The sequence below is a fragment of the Amborella trichopoda genome, chromosome 8 (assembly GCF_054954075.1).
Source record: "Amborella trichopoda isolate Santa Cruz 75 chromosome 8, AtrichopodaSantaCruz75HAP2 v2.0, whole genome shotgun sequence".
Lineage (NCBI taxonomy): Eukaryota > Viridiplantae > Streptophyta > Magnoliopsida > Amborellales > Amborellaceae > Amborella > Amborella trichopoda.
Genome location: NC_142343.1, coordinates 40,595,326 through 40,618,281, shown reverse-complemented (window position 1 = coordinate 40,618,281; position 22,956 = coordinate 40,595,326). Strand labels below are relative to the sequence as shown.

The 22,956-nt window shown below is 35.3% G+C and overlaps 2 protein-coding genes across 2 annotated transcripts; one reads left to right on the top strand and one right to left on the bottom strand.

Annotated features, from left to right (window-relative positions):
• Positions 1-6,816: 6,816 nt before the first annotated feature.
• LOC18433536 (PLAC8 family protein) lies at positions 6,817-8,895 on the top strand. Its single transcript, XM_006843621.4, has one exon. It carries the CDS (start codon positions 6,884-6,886, stop codon positions 8,585-8,587), a length of 1,704 nt encoding a protein of 567 aa, XP_006843684.1. The 5' UTR covers positions 6,817-6,883; the 3' UTR covers positions 8,588-8,895.
• Positions 8,896-12,053: 3,158 nt separating this feature from the next.
• LOC18433535 (putative F-box protein At1g19160) lies at positions 12,054-13,803 on the bottom strand. Its single transcript, XM_088874975.1, has one exon. The coding sequence runs from the start codon at positions 13,302-13,304 to the stop codon at positions 12,234-12,236; it is 1,071 nt and encodes a 356-aa protein (XP_088731101.1). The 5' UTR covers positions 13,305-13,803; the 3' UTR covers positions 12,054-12,233.
• Positions 13,804-22,956: the final 9,153 nt, after the last annotated feature.

Sequence of the window (22,956 nt, the reverse complement as noted above, 5' to 3'; positions counted from 1 at the left end):
CTTGATTCTAAGCAATAAGGAAAATGATGAATGGTGTAATGCCCCCATCATACACACACTTGTTTTGTGTTGTTATGGTGAATATATAATTATATCTGATTCCATACCCTCGTATCTGATTTACCCTTTCTTAATTGAACACAGGACCACATTTTTATTTCAAGTTTTGAGAGTTGATGGACAAAATGGCTTGATTATGTTATTTCAATACATGGCTTGATTAATTTTTGGATGAAATTTTGCTTGGTAAAAGAAATATTACAAATTCTAACTGATTGTTTTTTCTTTTATTTTGGACTGTCGACTATGATGCTGTGGTGTCAGTTGCTAATTTGTTTTTTGTGGGATCACTAACCATTACATTTATTCAAGCCAAATGGTGTACCTTAGGAAACATGGCTTGAAGAATTATGTTGTTTGTAATTCATCATGTTTTTCTTGTACAAATTTGCTTAAACAGTAAACAAGCTGCTCCACAACTCATTGACTCAGTACACGTCTTTTCTTTTCTTTATTTCCTTGTTTTTCTCCTCACTTTGGAGGTGATTGATTAAAATGTATATTCCATGGGAAAAAGTTTATAAAAGGTTGCAACCTCTAAATCTAGAATTAAGGTGCACCTAAAAAATCCATCATAAATGATTGTTTTGATGTTGGAAAATCCTGTGATTGATCATATGGACATCGAGATTTATGAATATGAAAAGAGAGATGATTTCGAGTCCTAAAAATAGTGTATCTTGAAACATATTATCTGGACCGTCTTCAATTTTAGATTACAACTTTATATAAATGTTTTCCTCCAAATTATGAATCAGGCTTGGACTCACCGAAGTTCTTGGATAATAAACCCCAAATTGTAAGTGAATCCGACCCGATTACTTGAATTTTATAATATTTTGAATTGGGAAAGTTTACAAAAAGGCTATTTATTTATTTTACAAAAAAGTCACAATTATTCTTTTCAATCAGATTTTAAATCGGGTGGCAGTAAGAATGTCACTAATTAAACTCAAAAGTTTCAAAAAGAAATTTTCGAACTTTGTAATACATACTCAAGCCATCCAGTTTGAAAGTCAATGACCGAGAGTGATTGTGACTTTTTTGTAATAATGATAAACGGTCACATTTTGACAAACTAATGACAAATGGTCTTATAGAATACAATCTCAAATTAAATATTATAGTTTTCTTTCTAGAGCCGGCTGAACAATATAATGTCACTCATCACTTGGTTCAAGACCCTGGCCGGTTAAGGTTTGAAGGAAAGTAATAAACTAACTTGAGCTTGAATGATATAAGGGTCTTAACAACCCAAAACCAGTTGCAACTTGCACCAGTATTGTCCAAAAAAAAAAAAAAAAAAAGTTTGGCTAAATGAGTTTTAACTATAGGAAAACAAAAAAAAAAAAGGTACCAAAACCAACTATACCAAAACCAACTATGAAGGCTTTCCCATATGAAATATAAAACTGCCTTAACAATAGGATATTAAAAGGAAAAAGTTGATAGAACTTTGCAATCTTATTTGTAGGAGTACGGTTAAAATAAATTTTAAAGATGCCACTTTTTGTCAAATCTATAACCTCTAATTATAACGGTCTGTGTTGTGAGTTTCTAAGAACACCCATCTTAAAATTGGCCAAAAGATTCCTACTCTCGTGGATGTATAATATCTATTTCCTCTATTGGGCAAAATTTACACTGGGAATATCTTTTAGATCCCAAATTTTGGAGATAGGATTTCTATAACCCCCAACCAAACTTGAAGGAAAAAGAAGATAAAAAAATAATTCTGTCTTTATGTGCCTAAACAAATTTGCACGGAACCATCCGACTTTTTTGGAAATGATCTAGATGTTCAACAACTCAAAATCCAATATTTTTTTCTTTCAACATAATCATCTAGTTATAATTAGATGGGCCTTGAAATATCTTAGAAAAATCACCTACATAAGTGTTTTGCCTTGGGGAGAATATGTAGTATGCTCCCGAGGGAGCATAATATACACACTCTTAAAATTTGGGGGTGGCAATGGACTCGGAACGTTCGGACCTTAGGGGTAGACACGATTGGGGTTCAGATATGGGTTCCAAAATTGGATCTGGTGGGTTGGGTTTAGGTCTAAATCTTGTACCCGAACACTATTTATTTTTAGGGGTCTAGTAATATTTTTTGGGTCCCACTATATGAAGGAAAAAGTTTATGTAAAGTTGCAACTTTAAAATATATAATTAAAGATGCACCTCAAAATTTCATAGGAAAATATCGTTTTAATGGTGAAAAACCTTTTAATTTATTATCTTGACATCGTGATGTATAAATTCTAAAAAATAAAAATAAAAAATTGAGTTCAAAAAACAATGCATCTTGCAACACATTATCTAAGCCGTCCATTTTTCTAGGTTTTCTTAAGCGCGTTAGTAGGGCTACTTTTCTGTTCAACAGTTTTGTACCATATTGACGTAGTGTTATTAATTTGACCTTCTACGTGGGAAAAGTACTGGTGGCCTACCTTTCCTGTTCAAATTTAGGTGACTTTTTTATTAAGTGTAACTTAATAAACCATTAATTAGGTTGCAAATTGCATGACAATTTAATATTGGAATGGTTTGACGTGGTGATTTAAACCTGATGATTTCTGAGGGTTGTTGATTTGGATGCCGGATCGGTTAGGATCAAGTCGGTTCTTAAATAGTATCGATCTAAAACTTTTTTTTTTTTTTTAGTTTTTTTAATATTTTTTGTCGTACTCATTTAAATACCCACCGTATAGAGCTCTATTTTGTTTTTATAATAGAATGAATTTTGATAATATTAAAAAATAATATCAATTTTAAAATATGTAATATATTTGAACAAAAAAGGTGGATCAAGTCTCATATATCCGACCTCAAATAGTTAAAAAAATGCTCATGGTGATGATGATGATCAGTATTTGAGCAATAAAAGTTATCTATTCTTTTTGTTTGACTGATTTTTTATCGAACTTAATTTTTACTCTAAAACAAACCTGTCAAAGCAATGATTTGTGGTACACCGCTGGTTTGGTGCGGCCTCAATAACTGTGGTTTGTATAATCAATGGCGTAGAGCAGGGCCATACCTCCAAGCACCACCCAAAAATGTTGCCCCTGGAATTCGATACTCATTCGATGGCCTGAAATATTATAAGAACAAATTCAAGAAAAGGGGCGAAGCATGTTTTGCTTACAAGTTATGATATTAATTTGGAAACGAGAATAATTTGCAAAATGGTGGTTTCATTCTCAATGTTATTGGGAAATGCAGTTTTGATGTGAAAAACTCATGAATCAATCATCTTTATCCATTAAAGGATTTGAAAACAAAATGAATTTCAAACCTTAAAAATGATATACCTTTGATGGACCTAGAAGCTTCAAGTTGTATTATCAATCAAAAATGAAAAAGAATTTGTAGGCTATACCAAGATTCCCAATCCCTTTAGAAAAGGAGCACTATCAAGAATTCAAGATAAGTGTTGTAATAGTAGAAGGAAAAGAAAGAATATTAACATGTGGATGTGAGCCCATAACATTATTCTCTGGTTCCTACAAAATGATACTAATATCTCTCAAATAAGGAAATATGTGATATATATAAAAGAAATAAGAGGATTGTATTAAATGAGTATTGGATTATTTTGGGCATATGAGAGGAAGTGATAACCAACCTGATAAATGTTAGAGGACTAACCTTCTTGACCTAGTTAGAGAGAGAACCAACTCCAAACCCCTAAGAGAGAGAAACAAACTATAATGTCTATAATAGGAATTAATGAGAGAGAATCAAACTTTAAGCCTCCATGAAAGATAGAAGGGGGGAAGAAACAAACTTCAAGGTCTATAATATGAACTAATGAGAGAGAATCAAACTCCAAGCTCCATGAGTGAGAGAGAGCTAATCTGTGTGACCTAGAGAGAGAGAGAGGGAGAGAACTAATCTGTGTGACCTAGTGAGAGAGAGAGAGAGAACTCACCTGTGTGACCTACTATTCTTCACCTCAACAAGGGAGACACCACCATAGGGAACCCCAAGACAAGGGAAAGCAACTGTCAAAGGAAATAGTGAAATCTTGAGAGAGAAATTTACCAAAAGAAAGTAAACTACCCAAACTGGACTATACTATGCTCCTGCAGGAGCATACTGCCAACTTGCTCCTCTGGTTAGAAAGCTACATAGGAGGATATTTTGAATTTATTTTCTAAAAAAAAATTTGATTTTGAGTTCTTTAACCAATCCGACTATCTAAAAAATTGGAATTGCATGTATCCGATTCTATGGCATAATATTTTTTCTATCTCATAAAGAGTATATTTGAAACTTTTTTGGTTGAAGTTAGTGGCTAGGTTGAAGAGATTCAAGATAATACATCCCTTAAATTTGAGATCCTCCAAATTTTTTCTATTGTGATATTGCATTCTAAAAATTGGCTAGTCTGTTTTCAATTCTATAGCAAAATATGCATTCTAAAAATTGGCGAGTCTATTTTCAATTGTATAGCATAATATTTTTTTGACACAGTTTTTATGAGTCCATGTAGAAATGAGTCACCTCTTAAAAATCCATTTTTGAGATGAATTTTTTAACTTAATTTTTAAGGACGTGTAATCTCTAACATAGAAATCATGAATATGAATAAATAAATAAATTTTAAAAATTAAAAATAATAATTATATCAAGAAAATATTTGAATCCTTATTTTCAATTGTTTGTTAGAAGGACCCTATTTGCATCCATCTCTAATGCTTTATACCTCGATAATCACAAATGTAGAAATGCAGTCCTCATGGCATGAAACAATTTTCCATATTTTTTCACAACATTGGAAACTTTTTGGTGGCTAGGCTGAATATAATACATCCCTAGCATTAGATATTCTACAAAACTTTACCTAAATTGTGATTTGCCTGTGAAATCAATAGACAGTACGGTCCCGCGGGAGCTCGAAATAAGAGAGGTGAGGAGGCCGTGGACAGTTGCTGAACCGTACCGATAGTGACATGCAAATCATTTTTAAGTTATTTACAAGGGCATTTTGGATATTCACCTCACAAATTGATTCCATGGTCTCCTGGTAAAACGAACAGGCCCAATGAAAACTTTTCACCACATAGAAACTGCTCCTCAGTGGGCGTTTCCCCTCTTAAGTTTTCTTCATTCAAGAAAATTCCCTAAAATTTCTCATTGAATTTCCTTTCATAGAAAAATCATATTGAACATGAATATTTACAGTTATTCCTATTTCTTGTGCTCATAAAGTTCATAAGAAAATTGAGGAAAAAGCATCTTTTAGTCCTGCCCCAATTTGTGGATTCTCAGGTATGCATTTTCTTTCTTTATTTTTTTCTTTTTTCTTTTTTTTGACCAATATATTTGAATTTATGTAGATAAATGGAGAAAAAGGTAATTCTTTCCCTTTTAGTTTCTGGGTTTTGTTGTTTATGAGGGATTGAACCATGTTTTTTTTCATGGCTTCTTGCTGTTTTGGTTTCTTTTTGCTCTTGCCTTTTAAAGTTTTTTGAGTTTCAATTTTGGAAAGTTGTAACAGATATGTCTTTTGGGCTTCTGGATTTTGACTGAATTTAGAAAATAATTTTGGGTTTTTAATGGATTGGGGCTTCTTTGGCTAGTTCTCTTGGAATTAACGATCTAGGTTTATGTTTTGAGATCTCCGTGGTATAGGCTTCTACTGAAATTGTGGGGTTTTATTTGGAAATTAAGTTATCACTGTGTAAACCAGATGACTTGGAATTTCCCCTTTGTTCAGATTATACTAATCTTTACACCTGGAATTCTTCTGAAGCAGGATTTTTTCCTTGTAACCGATGTTGGTTCTATGTTTAGGGCCTTTCTCCTTTTCGAAACAGTTGAATCTCTCTCTCTCTCTCTCTCTCTCTCTCTCTCTCTCTAAATTTTGTACTGTCATTTCTGGGGAAAAAATACTTTTTGGAGATTTGGGTGTTTGGATTCTCAGGTTAATGGCATTGAATGCTAGTTTTCTCTGGAAATTTGTTGTTCTTCTTTGTTCTTTTTTGAAAAAAGGTTATTCAAGTGTTGGGTTTTGGCATATTTAGCTGGATTCATTTGTACGGTGAAATTATTTACTGAAATTCCATTTAAAAACTGGATTTCATGGTTTTGGGTGTTGAGTTTATTGATGTTATTTTTTGGTACTTTTTGCATAATTCTGTTTACTTTTCCTTATTGAATTTATTGTGTTATTAGCAGAAGAATGATCAGAAATATTTGGTTTCTTGCAGTCCTTCCTTGGGGTTTCAGTGGATTTGGCAATATTTCCTGAAGCTCTATGAAAATCTCAATATTTGGTACTTCTGGTTTCATTCAGGGTAACAATAAAGGGATAGATTTATAGCATAGTACTTTTTTCATTCCCTTCTCACATTAATATTCTTTTATTACCATGTGGATTTGATATGTCTTTAGAAGCTCTCTGAACTCTGATTTAAGGGGAGTTCTGCCTTTCCTTCAGTTTAACAGAAGCATTGGGAATCATCTTTCTTGGATTTCTCTGTAAATCTGCATCTGCCTTTGAAATTCTGTAAACTCAAGTGTGTTTAGGGATTGGGAATCGCTGTTTCTCCATGAATTTGATCATTTGAGAGAATCTAAGAGGAGACTGTCATGGATTCTATGTTTTGGTTAAATGAACATGAGGTCTTTTATGAGTCTGAGTAACTGAAGAATGCGACCTCTACAATTGGAATCTTGCGAATATTTGCCTGGGTGCTCTGTTGAGTTCAGCATCTATTAAGAAACTCCATCCAAACACGCTTGTTGGATTCTTGGATTTTTTTCAAGGATTATTGGGTTCTTGGTTTTGCTCAAGTTCCACAGAAGAATGATCCCTGAAGCTACTGGAAATTCCTCAGTGGACATACCTTCAGAATGTGGTGACGAGTCAGTTAATTTGGAAAGAAATGGTGACCAAAGATCTCTATACACTTCCACATCTAACAAGGGCTTTCTCTCCAAGAATAATGAAAACCCTAGGTCCAAGAAATCAATCTTCATCACAAATCTGCCAACTAGAGCAGGGTTTCTAAGACTGAGTTCTCGAAATCTTCTACCTTCTCCCTCAGCCAGATTCCGACGCATTGCAGAGGAGAGAGAAGAAATTTCACGTTCGGTTCTTCGTCCAAGCACCCAAGGGACCAAAGAGGGCTTCAATGTTCCATTTATAGGAAGTATCAATTGGGTTCACCTAAAAAATCTATGCAAAGAATGGATCAAGAATCCCTTGAACTTAGCCCTACTAGTTTGGATCATTGCAGTTGCCATCTCTGGTGCAATTCTCTTTCTAGTCATGACTGGCATGTTGAACAGAGATTTGCCAAAAAAATCACAAAGGGATGCCTGGTTTGAGGTCAATAACCAGATTTTAAATGCACTCTTCACTCTCATGTGTCTCTACCAACACCCTAAGCGATTCTACCACCTTGCCCTTTTATGCAGGTGGAGACCTGATGATATACTGAAACTTAGAAAGATTTATTGCAAAAATGGAACCTATAAACCCCATGAATGGACCCATATGATGATAGTGGTAATGTTATTGCATGTCAATTGCTTTGCACAGTATGCACTATGTGGTTTGAATTGGGGGTATAAAAGATCACAGCGCCCCCCAATTGGGGTCGGTTTATGTTTAGCAGTGGCCATAGCTGCTCCAGCCTTTGCTGGAATATATGGTATTGTAAGTCCTCTTGGAAAGGAATATGAACCTGAAAGCGATGAGGAAGCTCAGATTACTGCTGGTCTAGACACATCGAGGCCTAGACCCTGTATGTTAAGAAAATCCATGGAGAAGAGGTACTCATTTGTTAAGAGGGAGGATGAAAATAGGATCTTGGAGACAAGGCCTGAGTGGAGAGGAGGTTTATTTGAATTTTGGAATGATGTGTATCTGGCCTATCTCACCGTTTTTTGCACTTTCTGTGTGTTTGGGTGGAATATGGAGAGGTTGAGGTTTGGTAACATGTATGTTCATATTGCCACATTTGTTTTACTATGTTCGGCTCCATTCTGGATCTTTAACTTGGCTGCTATCAATATTAACAATGAGGTTGTTAGAGAAGCCTTAGGTTTTACTGGCGTTGTATTGTGTATTTTTGGGTTGCTTTATGGTGGCTTTTGGAGGATTCAAATGAGAAAGAAGTTTAATCTTCCTGATAATGGGTTTTGTTGTGGGAAACCAGCAGTGACTGATTGCGCTCAGTGGTTGTTTTGCTGTGCTTGTTCTCTGGCTCAAGAGGTGAGAACCAGGAATTATTATGATGTGGAGGAAGATAGGCTTTATAGGAAGAGAGAGCAGGGAGAAGGATCACCAAAGCTATCTCCTTTGCCTCGAGAAAATGGGTCGGTTACAAGTTCCCCTTTGTGGAATAGTGGGTCTAGTCCTTTGGGTCATGGGACCCTCACCAGAGAGAGTCCCACAACGGCCGCATCAGATGAGCAAGTAACAGTGGCAGTGGATTCACCTTCTTCTAGTAATGGAGGGGATGCCATGGAGCCCCCTTCCCCTGTTGTGATTGAGAGATTTTAGTCATCTATGTATACCCTTCTCAATATACAGTGGCTTTTTGTTGTTCCTTGCACTTGCAAAGTTTTGAGGTGGGCATGGGGTTGAACCTGGATATCTCCATTTGACGAATGAGGGTGGTGGGAGCTGCTTCTATGCTTAGATGGTTAGATTTTGATTCAGCTGAATTTTATGCTTCGGATATGGTTCACTTTCGGAGATGATCGAGAGAGAGAAAGAGGTTCTGGGCTTGGACCTCAGGTTTAGCATCAGCAGTAGACCCAAGTTGTTCTAGTCTTTTGATGAAATACACATCTCCTCTGTTTTTTTTCTTTTAAGCTTTTTGATGAAATATACATTAATGGGCATGAAAAAGGCAAAGGGAAAAATAAAAAAAAAGGAAAAAAAAGAAAGAAAAACTCAAAAAACTTGAACTTCTTATGTCTTTCCATAGCAAAAAGAGGTGAGATTCAAAGTTACTGTTTTCTTTTTCTTCTGTTTGCTGCAGCCATTTTACAGTGAGCTGGGCTTTGTAGACACCAAGTTACATGAGCCATCAATTTGAAATCGAGTCAATTCCATTGCTATTTTAACAGATAACATGCTTTTGAGAGGGCTCCTGAGTGCTTTGGGTTTTTGTTCAATTGCAGGGCTTTTTACTGAATCCACGAGTTTTACTTTGGGTTCTTTTTGTAGTGCTCATATCAAGGCCCCATTCACACAGGATCATGTCACATTCGCATTAATAGCCAGTGTCACAGGTGGATCCCATAGAAGAATGTCATGGTCAATTATTGGAGAGAGGGGGTTGTCTTAAAATTTGTGATGTGCCACTAATCATGAAAGTTACCACAAATTTTGGGGCATATATTTACGACCTGAGACTAGTCCGTAGCTTATGTTTACAAAAGAGAGAGAGAGAGTTCAGGCCGGGGCAGAGAGGGCAAGAAGGTTTCGGACCAATTTGGGTGGCCCGTCAAAATCCAGGCCTGGCCCAATAAATATTTGTCTTTCCCGTGGCCCGGGCTCGGCCTGAAGCCCACACCAGGTCCGAATTCGCAGTCTGGCCCGGACCATTGGAAGCCCTAATCCTAATGCATAGGATCCCCTGGGCATCTAGAGTATTTTTTTCTTCCAGAGTCAATGGTCTGAATGGAGCCTACCTGCTCCTTAAACCACCCAAGCCCGACCCCGAACTTTGTCCGGCATTTTCGGGGCGGGTTCTGGAAATTCATCAACCGCGCTGGAAACTTGGTTTTTGAAATATATTACGTGGTAACTTCATTTCAGTTTATGTTTTTTGTTTGAAGCTTGAAAACCTAAAAATTGGCTTGTTTAATGTCGATCGTTCATTAAATAGTTTATTGTTTAGAGACCGATATATGTCCAATGAGTTAGATTTCTTGGTAATGTCCAATCAATAATAGGGCTAATAACTTAAATAGTTCAGTTAAGATCAAACTTTCTTGATTTATTATTAATGGGTCATGTTGTTATTATCTTTTTACTAATAAATTCTTTTTTTTTTTTGGAAGTTGTTAACTTATTATTATTAAATTCTTTACACACCATCTATTAGCCATCAAATTACTAGCAATAGATAGATTATTTTAGAAATTTTTTAAAAATAAAGCTTATTGTTGGGATGCTCAATTCGACTTCTCGAAATCCATGATTCTTGCCTCACAATGCATTAGTTTGGGCCAAAACATTGTAGGGCTGGCCTAGCCCGGTTGGGCCAGCCATGAAAAACTAGGGCTTGGGTCGAAGGCTGACCAAGGCCAGAATAGGGCTGCCCAGGTCCTACCTTTTTTTAGTTTTTTTTCTTTTTTTTTGTTCATCGGTTCTATTAGCCAGGCCTAGCTCGGACAAAGCCACGGCCGGGCCTGAGCAAAGGCCTCTTCAACCGGGTCTTGGGCAGGCCGCCCTATAAGGCCCCACTATAGGCCAAGCCTGGGCTACGTTCAAAATTCTAAAACGGCCTGTTGCCGAGCTGAAGCTGCAAAGCTCTTTAGCATTTAATTTACTTGCCCTTATCTCAAGTTGAAATTCAAAAAAAAAAAAAAAAAAAAAAAAAAAAAAAAGGAAGGACAAAAACTAATGAATGCCCTGAAAAGAAACTCCTGAAGGTACAAATAAAGCACATATTATAGATTTGTATCATCATAATGCAACTTTGTGAGGGCACTGCAGAAAAATAGCTCGTTTTCCATGGGTGAGTGAGTGTAAGGTAGTGGAAGGGGATTCACAAAAATTGGCCCCCATGATACCACTAAGTAGATGTGTAGCGTAATTAGTGTAGAAAACTAACTGAGTCATTCTTTCAGATTCAATGTCCATGCCATTTCAAAGTCCTACATATTAAAAGTTAATTTGCAGGATCCCTTCCTATTGTAGCTGGACTACGGCCGGGTTAGGGCCAGGGCCGGCCCGTCTCAGGCCCAGCCCTTTGCTACCCCTAGTAGCAGCAATCTGGTATACATGTCCTCCTATCGGCGATCCCACAAACACAGCCAATCACACCATATGTACCATGGAAGGATCCACCACCATTATCATAATTCTATTCATAGAGAAATCTTGGGACTATAGAAATCTGCATGATTAAAGATTACATAGAAAAAACTAAACTTATATATTTGTATAAATAAAATAGGAAAAGTATACAAAGAGACCATTTATTTTAAGTATAAACAGGCCACAATTCAAATCGGGTTGTTGTAAAAGTGTCATTGACCGGACTCAAAGTTTTAAAAAAAAACAATCATCAATTTCGACCTCTTTGTACTAAAGATAAATGATCTCCTTGTAATAAAGATAAATGGATTTAGTATGTTAACTACATGTTTAGTGTACATTGAATTTTGTGCTTTTAGTATACGATCTCCAAGTTTCCATCAGATCAAACTTTAATTTCATTAACCCAAACAAAAAACAATCTACAAGTTTCAATCAGATCAAACCTTAATTTCATTAACCCAAATTAAGCCTACGACAAGATACTCCACTTCAAAGCTCCATTCACAGCACAAGGACCGATCCACTTCAAAGTTCCATTTACCACGCAAGTTGTACTCCACTTTAAAACTCCATTCACAAGATGATGACTACTTCACTTCAAAGCTCAATTCACAAAATAAGGCGTATCAAAACAAATTGAAGAAAAGCATTGATATTGATTTATGAAAAACCCCACCTTGAAGCTTAATTCACATAACAATCATCCATTATTAACCAAAAGAAGTAAAAGAAACATAAATTTACAGAGTTTTAACATTGAGTCGAAAACAATTTCAACTACCAATTCCAACTACACACATTGAAACAAAAAGAGTATAAAAATAAATAAACAGATTAAACTCTGCAATAAGTGCGAAATCACAATCCAACCGTCCTGAGCTTGATAAGTAAAAAAGCAGCATAACTAGACATCACGCACAGAAGAAAAAACAAAAAGCAAGAAAAATAAGAAGCAATCGTTAGTACGTCAGGATTAATGGTTGAAAATCTCTTATTGCTTTCAAAGTTTCACAAGAATCCCAGAAGGCCATGGCTAACTTACTAAAAGGTGTACGATATATAATAATTTGGGCCTCCTGTGTTAAAACATAAAAGAAAAGGATTATTCTCAAGAAAACACAGAATAAAAAAAACCAAATCAGAGGCACAGTTAGCTGCCCAAATAATTAAGCGTCGGAGTAAATGGATAAAGGCCATGTAAAACACCAAAACCAATTGGATCATGCCACTTGAATTGCCAGTTTGATTTCCTTCTCCCATGCTCATTCTCAGGTAAAGAGAGATCAACACTGCACCAATCGAGTTGAGCAACAAAGAGCGAATTACAATGCGGTACCACGAGCGATTTCCAAGTAATTTTAGACTGAAATCTTTCATTGATTGGGACACTGATAACTTTCTCCCAATTCTTATCTTCCTCGATCAGCCCCCATATCTCAAACTCACAATCTCCAGCCCTATGAACCAAGCAAACCTGGCCCTTCCACTCCACCAATTTGAGTAACCATTTCTTACATTCTTTCATGGTTTGCAGAGGCATTTGAATACGTTCTGAACTTTCAGTCTCCATATCAAAGGCAGACAACATATTCTGGTTGTCTTCTCTGCAAACTTGGTAACAAATGCCTCGCACGCAAATGGCCGGCCGCTGCCACGATGTGGATGCTGGCAAGCCTGCAACCTGTTTCCAATGCCCAGCGGCTGAGCTGAACACAGCATGCTCTTTTCCGATCAACAACTTGAAATTGTGGTTCACAGGGTCGAAATAAAACGCTATAATTTCCGGAAGGTAATAAGGGTGGACCGGAAGGGTGAGATGTTGCTTTGTTACAGGATTACAGACATGGATACTGGGGTTTAAGTAGGTTGTATAACACAACATGCCATTGCTGCAGGCCAATTGAGTGAGACTCTCACCTCCTGATGGCGGCCTTACCAGCGGAGGGGATTCGATCGAATCTTCTGGGGTGATCCGAATAAAGGAGAAGCCAGTGCGCACAGGGGCAATCGCATCAGAGAAGCCCGAGGGCACGGGAACTATGGCAATGGTGTCCGATGGGAAGGTGGTGGAGAGAGAATGGATTCGCGCAAAATCCTTAGAAGAAAGGAGTTGTTGCCATGATTTACATACGCATTTGAACCTGCAGATGATTTCTACCGGAAGGAGGGATAGAATGCGGAGCAAAATGTCGTCAGGAAATTCATGGGGACGTTTTCTCATCTCTGATTGAATTCGAAAATTTCATGGGGACGTTTTCTCATCTCTGATTGAATTCGAAAAGAAAGACATTCATGGTTTCTCATCTGAATTCGAAAATAAGGAAATTCACGGCAACGCATTCTCAAGTCCGAGTGGATTCGAAAACAAGGAAATTCATGGCAACGCTTTCTCAACTCTGATTTTCCCCTTTCTCATCTGAATTCGAAAATAAGGAAATTCACGGCAACGCATTCTCAAGTCCGAGTGGATTCGAAAACAAGGAAATTCATGGCAACGCTTTCTCAACTCTGATTTTCCCCTAAGTGAGAGAGAGGGGTAGATGAGAGAGAGAGAGCGGGTAAGCGGCTTGAAGATAGTTGAGAAGGAACCGTAAAAGCTACCTAGAGAGAGAAACAGGGGACATTTCTTCTCGCTCTAGAACGGGGTCTTCGCACCTTCGCGTCGCAGGTATTACATGTTGGGAAAATTAAAATAAATAAATAAATAAAATAAAATAAAGTTGGTAGAGAGTCGAGGCTCTAAACAACCAAATTAAATTAAAGCCCACCTCAAAAATTGCTCAAATATCATGAAAATATCTGTAACGTATTTTTGGACCGTCAATTTTCAAGATTTTTAAATTTTTATAGATCCGCTCGATCTACACTATTTTTTAAGCTTTCAATTTTATAATTAAAGATGAAAATATATTTTAACGCTATCACAAATATTTTCAATTTTGAAACCACATTTCTCGATACTATTTGAAGGTGGGCTCTGATTTGATTGTTTAGAGCCTCGGCCCTATACAAACCTCACCCAACAAAAAAAACCAAAAGGAAGCGCAAACTACCCTAAACAAATTTTCTTGTTTTTTAGCTTTTACCTCAAATTGAACTTTTCGAGTAAGGACCCGGTTTCTATGCAATCAAGAACGCTATGTAGAAATGCGGGCCTATTAATAAATCTATTATTGAGATAGATTTTAAGACTTGATTTTTAAGGACATGTAATCTTTAACATGGAGATCATGAATATGAAAGAATGAATAAATTTTTAAAACTATAAATAATAATTCTAATAAGAAAACATTTAGACAATTAGATTTCATTGTTTTTAGAGGGAACGCCTACTTGCATCCATCTTCAAAATAGATGCTTTACACTTTCTAGACCTCATATGTAGAAATGCGGTCCAATCCACATGAAATAATTTTCCTTCTAGTAAATACCTCCAAGTAAAACAAATCATATTTTTTTGAAAAAAATACCCATAGTGTCGGACCGCCCCCATTTTGTATAGAACCGCATGCCCAAAGTGCCGGACTGCCCCCACTTTGTGCCAGACCGCATACCCGAAGTGCCAAACTGCCCCAATTTTATGTCGAACTGCATGCTTTCCAGAAACAAAGTGCCGAACCGCCCCCATTTTGAATTGGACCGCTCCTATTTTATGCCAGGTCGTATGCTTTCCAGAAGCAAATTGCCATACCGCCCCCATTTTGTGGCCGACCGCATGCTTTCCAGAGGGTATTTTGGTCTTTATTTTACCTTTCTTTATAACTAAGGGTATTTGCTAAGAAATTTAAATTTGGAATCAAAAGTGAGAAAAGGAGTATAGTTGAGGTTAAGTTGCCTAGGGAATCTATTAGTGGGGGTTATTGTAACTTTCCCTTATATGTTCCCTCATGAGCATAGTTTACTCCTACTCCATCGGTCAAAGAACAATTGTTTGCGGGGCTGGATCACATTTGTACAATATGCTGTACAGAGGTATAAAACATCCATATCCATCTAAAAACAATTGTAACTTATGGTTCAAATGTTTTTTTAATATAATTATTATTTTTAATATTTAAAATTTAAAATTTATTTATTTTTTCATATTCATGATCTATATTAAAGATTATATATTCCATGTTGGACTTCATCCCTTTTCACCGACGCTAAATTCTTTGGGCTGCAAACAATCACTCTGATTTTGTTTCTTTATATTGTGTTTGGTCCGAATAGTTTTGAAAACGAACAAATGCAAACCCCCAAGACTTCTATGTCCATTTTAGACAGAAAAAACAGAACTTACACTTTTAGTGAATGAAAATGGGGGGATTTTAAACCTGTTTCATGTTCAAGTGGAGGAGTGTTAACTACTGGTTACTTGACAGTATTGCTTTCCTCTCTTCTTTGTGTTTGTTCTTTTTGTTTTCCTTCTTTTTTTTTTTCTTTCTTTGCAGGATGCTTACTTATGCTGCTTTATTATTATGGAGCTCGGGCAGTTCGTTGTCATTTTCTACTGGTAGGGAGTTTAAACGTAGTTTTTAAGTCCGTAAGCTTTCTGTGTAAATGCATATAGTTGGAAATGAATATTGAAATTGTTTGTGTTATTATGTTAACATTTAGTAAATGTAGGCTTCTTTTTTATTTTTAATTTTTTTTTTTTGGTAGATAATGGATTCTTGTTCCTAGAAATAAATTTCAAGGATGAGATTTCCGAAAGTCAATATGAATGCTTTCTCTTCTTTTTTTTTATACATTGTAAATGCCTTGGCTTGTGAAATGAGATTTGAAGTGGAGTAGTCCTTGTATTGGGGAATGGAGCTTTGAGGTGGCTTAAATGCATATAGTTGGAAATAACGTGGAAAGCTTAATTTTGTTTTGTTCTCTCACTTTGTAATTATCAATACGAATAGTCAAACTTTATATTAAAAAAAATGCATATATGTGGAAATGAAGGTTGAAATTCCTTTTTGTTACTATGTTGATTCAGTAAATATAGGATTCTTTTACTCTTTTTTTATTTTTAGATAATGGATGCTTTGTTCTGTGAAATAAGCTTTAAGGCTTCTTACTCCATATATCAAATTGTCCTTGACCTCCCTAGTCCTAAGAACCAAGCCCACCCACTCAAATAGCCGGCTCCTTCCAAGACATGCTAACCTGCAACTTGTTTCCAATGCCCGGTGGCTGAGCTCAACATGGAAAGCTCCCAGCTTCCAGTCATGTCAATAACTCCCTACTCCAATTGAAAGTGTGGTTCTTGGAATAAAACCCTAAGATTTTCCGACAGCAAATTTCTAAACAGAACAATGGAAGGGTGACACATTCCTTAGTTACAGAATTAAGCACATGAATAGTAGGATAAGGGCTTGAATAGGTTCTGTAACACACCATGCCAGTGCTGCAAGTAGTAACATGCCATTCTCCAGAGGTCCCATGAATGGCATTTATTCGAATATTTTTGGGTGAAGTTATCGGGTCCAATGGAAGGCATTTATTCAAATATTTTTTGGTGAAGTTCTCTGAGACCCGAACAAAGGACAAGCTACACTCAAAATACAAGGGGTTGCTGGTTCCAATGACAAAGGAATCAGAGACCAAGGCAATAGTGTCAAAAGGCAGAGTGGGGGAGAGAGAATGGATTTTTGCAAATTCCTGAAAGCGCCATGAAAGTCCTGAAAGCCACGAAGTTGTTGCCAAGACGCATCTGAGCCTGCAGATGATATCTATGGGGAGGAACGATAGAATGTGAAGCATAATTTCATCAGGAATGTCAAAATAATAAATTTGAGAGGAACGTTTTCTCTTTACTTATTCTCCCTCTACTTCTGGCATGACTTACTGATAAATTTGAGAGTAACTGGTTTGAGGAAGGACAAATGAAAAGTTACAAAAAAAATAAATAAAAAATAAAAAATTAAAAAAAATCAAGACCACACCTTTTATGCGACTAACCCCAACCCTAACATTTTCTCACTTTGTCTTTCAAAATAAACTTGCTATGCAAATACCCCCGAAAAAAAAAAGTCATTTTTTTAGATGGAAGTGCTCTTTTCATACACAAAAATCCTTTTGACCAGATTTGATGTTTACTTTTGGATTGCGGTAGCACATTGTCGGAACACACCATTACATTTTCGAAGCGCATAAGTGTTAAACCGCCCTAAGACAACCATCGGACCGAAACATACTACTTCCGAACTGCCCTTATATAGTGCCGGAGCCTTACAATCCAATAACATCTACGACTGGATGGTAGATCACATTTTACACAGTGTCAGAGCCCTACTAACAAATACTTTACATAATGCCGAAACCCTACTGCCGGACCGCATTTTACATGGGCCCTACCGAACAATATTATATAGGGCCGGAGCCCCTATTTTGAAAGATAGAGGATAGAGAGGCGTAGATAAGATAAAAGTAAAAGAGAGTAATTTAGCCATTTTTTATTTGGTTGGAGGTATTTGCGTTGAAAATGTATTTTTGAAAAAAAAGTGAGAAAAAAAAGTTAGATAAGTTATATAAAAAATGCAGTCTTGGTCTTTTTTTTGTTTGTAATTTTCACAAGAATAAAGATGGAAGAAGGGGGAAACGTGAGAATCAACGACTTTGTATCATCGGAGGGAGACTATTGCAGTAATAGGTTAGGGCCAAGGTTTAAACTTTCTCTCTCTTTAACGTTGCAGTTTGTATCACTTGCAAATAGTATCGAAAAATATGGTTTTGATACTAGAAAAATATGGTTTTGATACTAGAAATCTTTATCATAGCCTTAAAATATGTTTTTATCTCTAATTATAAAATTAAAAGCTTTAAAAATAGGGTAGACCGAATGGATTTATGAAAACTGGAAAATCTTAAAAATTGATGGTCCAAATATGTATTACAAGATGCATTATTTCCAAAACTTGAAATCATTTTTTTTTTTATGTCCATGCATCTTGATGTCGAGATGATCAATTTAAAGATATCTAGGCATCAAAACAACGTCTTCTAGTGAACTCTTCTATTTGAGCTCTAATTTGATTATTTAGGGCCTCGACTCTAAATAAACTTTTCCCTTGGAATATTATCTATATAATCCCTCTTCTAGAACTTACCTTAATAATATGTTTTAGATACCAAATTCTAGGGATACGATCGGATCCCGACAAGTAATTAATTTTTTTTTTGTGATAAAAATAACTATCTACGTGCCTAAAAATAAATGGTGCAGTTTATATAAAGTCGAGGATCTAAACAACCAAAGTAAAGCGCACCTTCAAATACTGTCAAGAAATGTGGTTTCAATATAGAAAATCTTTGTGATAGCCTTAAAATATGTTTTTATATTTAATTATTATAAAATTTCAAGCCTAAAACATAGTGCAGGTTGAATAGATTTATAAAAACTTGAAAATGTTAAAAATTGACGGTTCAAAAATGCATTACAAGAAGCACTATTTCTAAAACGTGAAATCCATTTTTTTTGTCTCATATCCATGCATCTTGAGGTCAAGATCAATTTAAGGATTTTTGGGCATCAAAACAACCTTTTCTAGTGAACTTTTTTAGTGCACCCTAATTTGATTGTTTAGAACTTCACATGTAAATTTTTTCCCAAAAAAAATGGCATCTCCCACTAGAATCATCTAACTTTGGGAGGAATGATCTAGATATTTAAGGATGCAAAATCTTTTTTTTTTTTCTTTGAAAATAATCATCCAGCAATAATTAGATGGACCAAAAATTTCAAAAGAAAAAAATTGACAAGTTAGTGTTTGGCCTGAAAGAGCAATGTCTAGTACGCTCCCGAGAGAGTACAATATACAATCTCTTTTCCAAGAAAAGAGAAGCGCCGTTGCGCCTTCGAGCTATAGTTTGTTGTGAGTGTGGTTTGTATAAGGCCGACGCCTAAACCATCAAAGTAAGATAGTACTAAAAGAAGTGTTTCAATATTGAAAATCTTTGTGGTGGCTTGAATATTTATTTTCATCTCTAATAATAAATTTAAAGGTCAAAAAATAATGTAGATCGAACGTATCTATAAACACTTGAAAAACTTAAAAATTAATGGTCTGACAATACAAATACACAACATCCAAGGCTTGAAATCCATTTTTTATCATATCTATACATCTTGAAGTCGAGATAATCAATTGGAAGATTTTTAAGCATCAAAACAACTTTTTTTAGTGATTTTTTGAGACGCGCCTTAATTAGATTTTTCAGAGACGCGCCTTAATTAGATTTTATATTTATATATTAATATAAAAAAATTTATTAAAAGAAAAAAAAAAGTTATATAAATGTGAGGCTCTAAACAATCAAATTAGGGCACACCTCAAAATTTTCACTAGAAGAGATTGTTTTGATGCCCAAATATCCTCAAATTGATCATCTAGACCTCAAGATGCATGGACACGAGAAAAAAAAAGATTTCTAGCTTTAGAAATAGTGCATCTTGTAATACATTTTTGGAAGGTCAATTTTCAAGATTTCAAGATTTTTAAGTTTTCATAAATCTGCTCAATCTACACTATTTTTGAAGCTTTAAATTTCATAATTAGATATGAAAATATATTTTAAGGCTATCTCAAAGATTTTCAATATTGAAACCACATTTCTTAATATTATTTGAAGGTGCACTTAAATCAGGTACACGGTTTTATGAGTCCATGTAGAAATGAGTCACTTCATAAAAATCTATTTTTGAGCTAGATTTTTATACATAAGTTTTAATGACATGTAATATCTAACATAGAGATCATGAATATGAAAAAATAAATAAATTTTAAAAAGTAAAATTAATAATTCCATTAAGAAAACATTTAGACCACTAATTTCAATTATTTTTAGATGGATCACTTATTTGCATCCATCTTAAGATGCTTTATATCTCGTGGATCACATATATAGAAATGCGATCCATGCCGCATGAAACAATTTTCTTTAAAATAATTATGAGAGATGCACTATTTCAGATTTTAAACTTTATAACCCGAATTTAAAAAACCAGATCAGACGGGTGAGTATGAATCAGAATATCAGCGATCATAGTCAGATAATCCGTTATATATATAAAAAAAAAAAATTAAAACAAAAACAAAACATTACACCAAGCTTTCAACAAAAACCCCTTTCTGCAACTCAATGCATACTCTCCCTCTCAATAACCTCAGTAACCTTGCCATCGTCTTCTCTCTCTCTCCTACAAAACCCTCAAACCCACATCTCTATATTGCAGCAACTTGATAATTTGATAGACTCCAATATCAATTCAAAATTGAAGCTTAATCTCATAATAATAATATCATTGCCGTTTTTTTTAGCATCACAAAAACAACGTAGTATTCTGTAATTTTTTATAAGAAAGCATTTTGAATCTTGATCAATTGCACCAGAGATCATCCAGAAAATTTCTAATGAAGCTTTGATCATGTTTTTTATGAATTGGATCATCAATTCGATAAACATAAGAACAAGTTTTCTGCTATTGTTACAGCAGCATGAAAACGAAGCAGAGGCGACTCTGTTTCAGGGAAAATTCTTCGAAATTAAATTAAACGATCAGGTTATGATCATATAATCTTCAAGCTATTCGTTATGATATTCTTTTATCTATTTACAAGATCTTATCTTCAAGCTATTCATTATGATATTCTTTTATCTATTTACAAGATCTTCAATAAAGTTTTACTTATAGGTCAAACTCAATAAGTGTAGGCAGTTCACTGCAGAAGGAATAAACAACAGCGTCTACACTGTGACGCTGTTGATTTTTTCGATTTTGAATGAGATTTTGGATCTGCAAATTGAAGTAAATTATCCTAGATGATCAAGGACGAGACCATATGATCAACATTATTAATTGATCATGGTGATTGATGAATTTTGTGGATGAGCTATGACATTAATAAGCATCACTGTTGTTTACTGTGAACCTCAAGATCACAATCCTGTGATCTTGTTACTCAGTTATTTGATGATCGAATTGACTGCAAATGAATTGTTCTTCGAAGTTCTCTAAAAAAAAGAATTCATGAGAGAAAACTGGTGATTTACTCACTGTTGTTAATAGCTAATTACAGCTGATCTTAACCATGAGAATATGCCACTTTTTGATGATACAATGTCATAAGCCTAATGTCTGCTCTCATAAGTTGTTTGTGACTTCAACTCTATTATTCGAGTTTGATAATACTCTTAGCTATCTCGAGATCTATAACCATGATTTGTTACATTTTCTTCTAAGACGCGGTTAGCATGCGTGCCAAGCCTGCACAATTATAAATGCAGGCCCCTTAATAAATCTATTTTTGAGATGGGATTTTTTAACTTAATTTTTAAGGATATGTAATCTCTAACATGGAGATCGTGAATATTAAAATAATAATAATAATAGTAATAATAATAATAATAATAATAATAATAATAATAATAATAATAATAATAATAATAATAATAATAATAATAATAATAATAATAATAATAATAATAATAATAATAATTCTATTAAGAAAATATTTGGACTGTTAGTTTCAATTGTTTTTAGATGGACCACATATTTGCATCGATCTTTAAGATGGATGCTTTATACTTCTGGACCGCATATGTAGAAATGCGGTCCAGCCCGCATGACACGATTTTCCCTTCTTATATCTCTTAAATTTAATGCTCAATTGGCACTTGTAATGTTGATTAAGGAAATAAATAGATAGTTTAAAACCACCTGTATTCAAGGTTTCCAGGATATAAAGACAGTAAATATACAAAATTAATTACATGATGTGTTTATCAAACATTGTGAAACAACATGCTTGCAGAACTCTTTCTGCCAAACTGTTTTCATATGAACCAAACGAGCCCTAAAGTCACCAATAGAGCATAGCGCCGCAATGCACCATTTTCCATAGAACACAGCATCTCCAAGGCATTCTCAATATCAGTGTTTGAAAAATCGAATCAGCCTCAAAAACCATCTAAGGGCGGTACCGAGTAACAGGTAAACCGGCTGGTTCAACCAGCTTAACCAAACAATTCAGATAGCAGGATTGACTACACTCTTGTCTGTTAAAATGCTAAACAAATAGGGCCCTACATTTCAAGGTTTTGAAAGGCCAAAAGGAAAAATAAAAATCGCAAAATAACACCTTTCTTTGGCAGGTTATAGTTGAATCTCCAAGGCATTCTCAATATCAGTGTTTGAAAAATCGAATCAGCCTCAAAAACTATCTAAGGGCGGTACCGAGTAACCGGTAAACCGGCTGGTTCAACCGGCTTAACCAAACAATTCAGATAGCAGGATTCACTACACTCGTCTGTTAAAATGCTAAAAAAATATGGCCCTACATTTCAAGGTTTTGAAAGGCCAAAAGGAAAAAAAAATTTGCAGAATAACACCTTTCTTTGGCAGGTTATAGTTGAATCTCAACTTATAGATGTACATGTATTGACAAAAACAGATGCCCTAATGTTATATGAAAATTATTAACACTGCGTGAAGAAAAGTATGGTTTTTGTCAATACATGTGCAATCTCTTTTTGACAGGGGATCATTCATGTTTCTCCTCTTGCCACTGATACAATATAAATGGAGCCCAACATTCCAGCTCTGAACTTCCAGCAATGAAGAAGAGTGAATGATGCTATGGAATTACATCCAACCTAGCATGGTGTGGTGGCGATATGACATTGTATTCTCCAAATACAAATGTTCTGTCAAGATGCTCGCCCATGACCTCCCATTTCTCCTCCTTGCTTAGCTTCCATATCCCCAAATCACCAAACTGCAGTTTGAACCCAATTCTCCTTGCTCAGCTTCCATCTCCCCAAATCACCAAACTGCAGTTTGAATGCACTTGTGTTGTGACTTGTGAAGGCAGTGGAATAACTTCCCATTCTTCTTCGTCTTT

Bases quoted from the DNA above. Each gene is read 5' to 3' on its own strand.
- LOC18433535 (XM_088874975.1), bottom strand. From the start codon at position 13,304: ATGAGAAAACGTCCCCATGAATTTCCTGACGACATTTTGCTCCGCATT.
- LOC18433536 (XM_006843621.4), top strand. From the start codon at position 6,884: ATGATCCCTGAAGCTACTGGAAATTCCTCAGTGGACATACCTTCAGAA.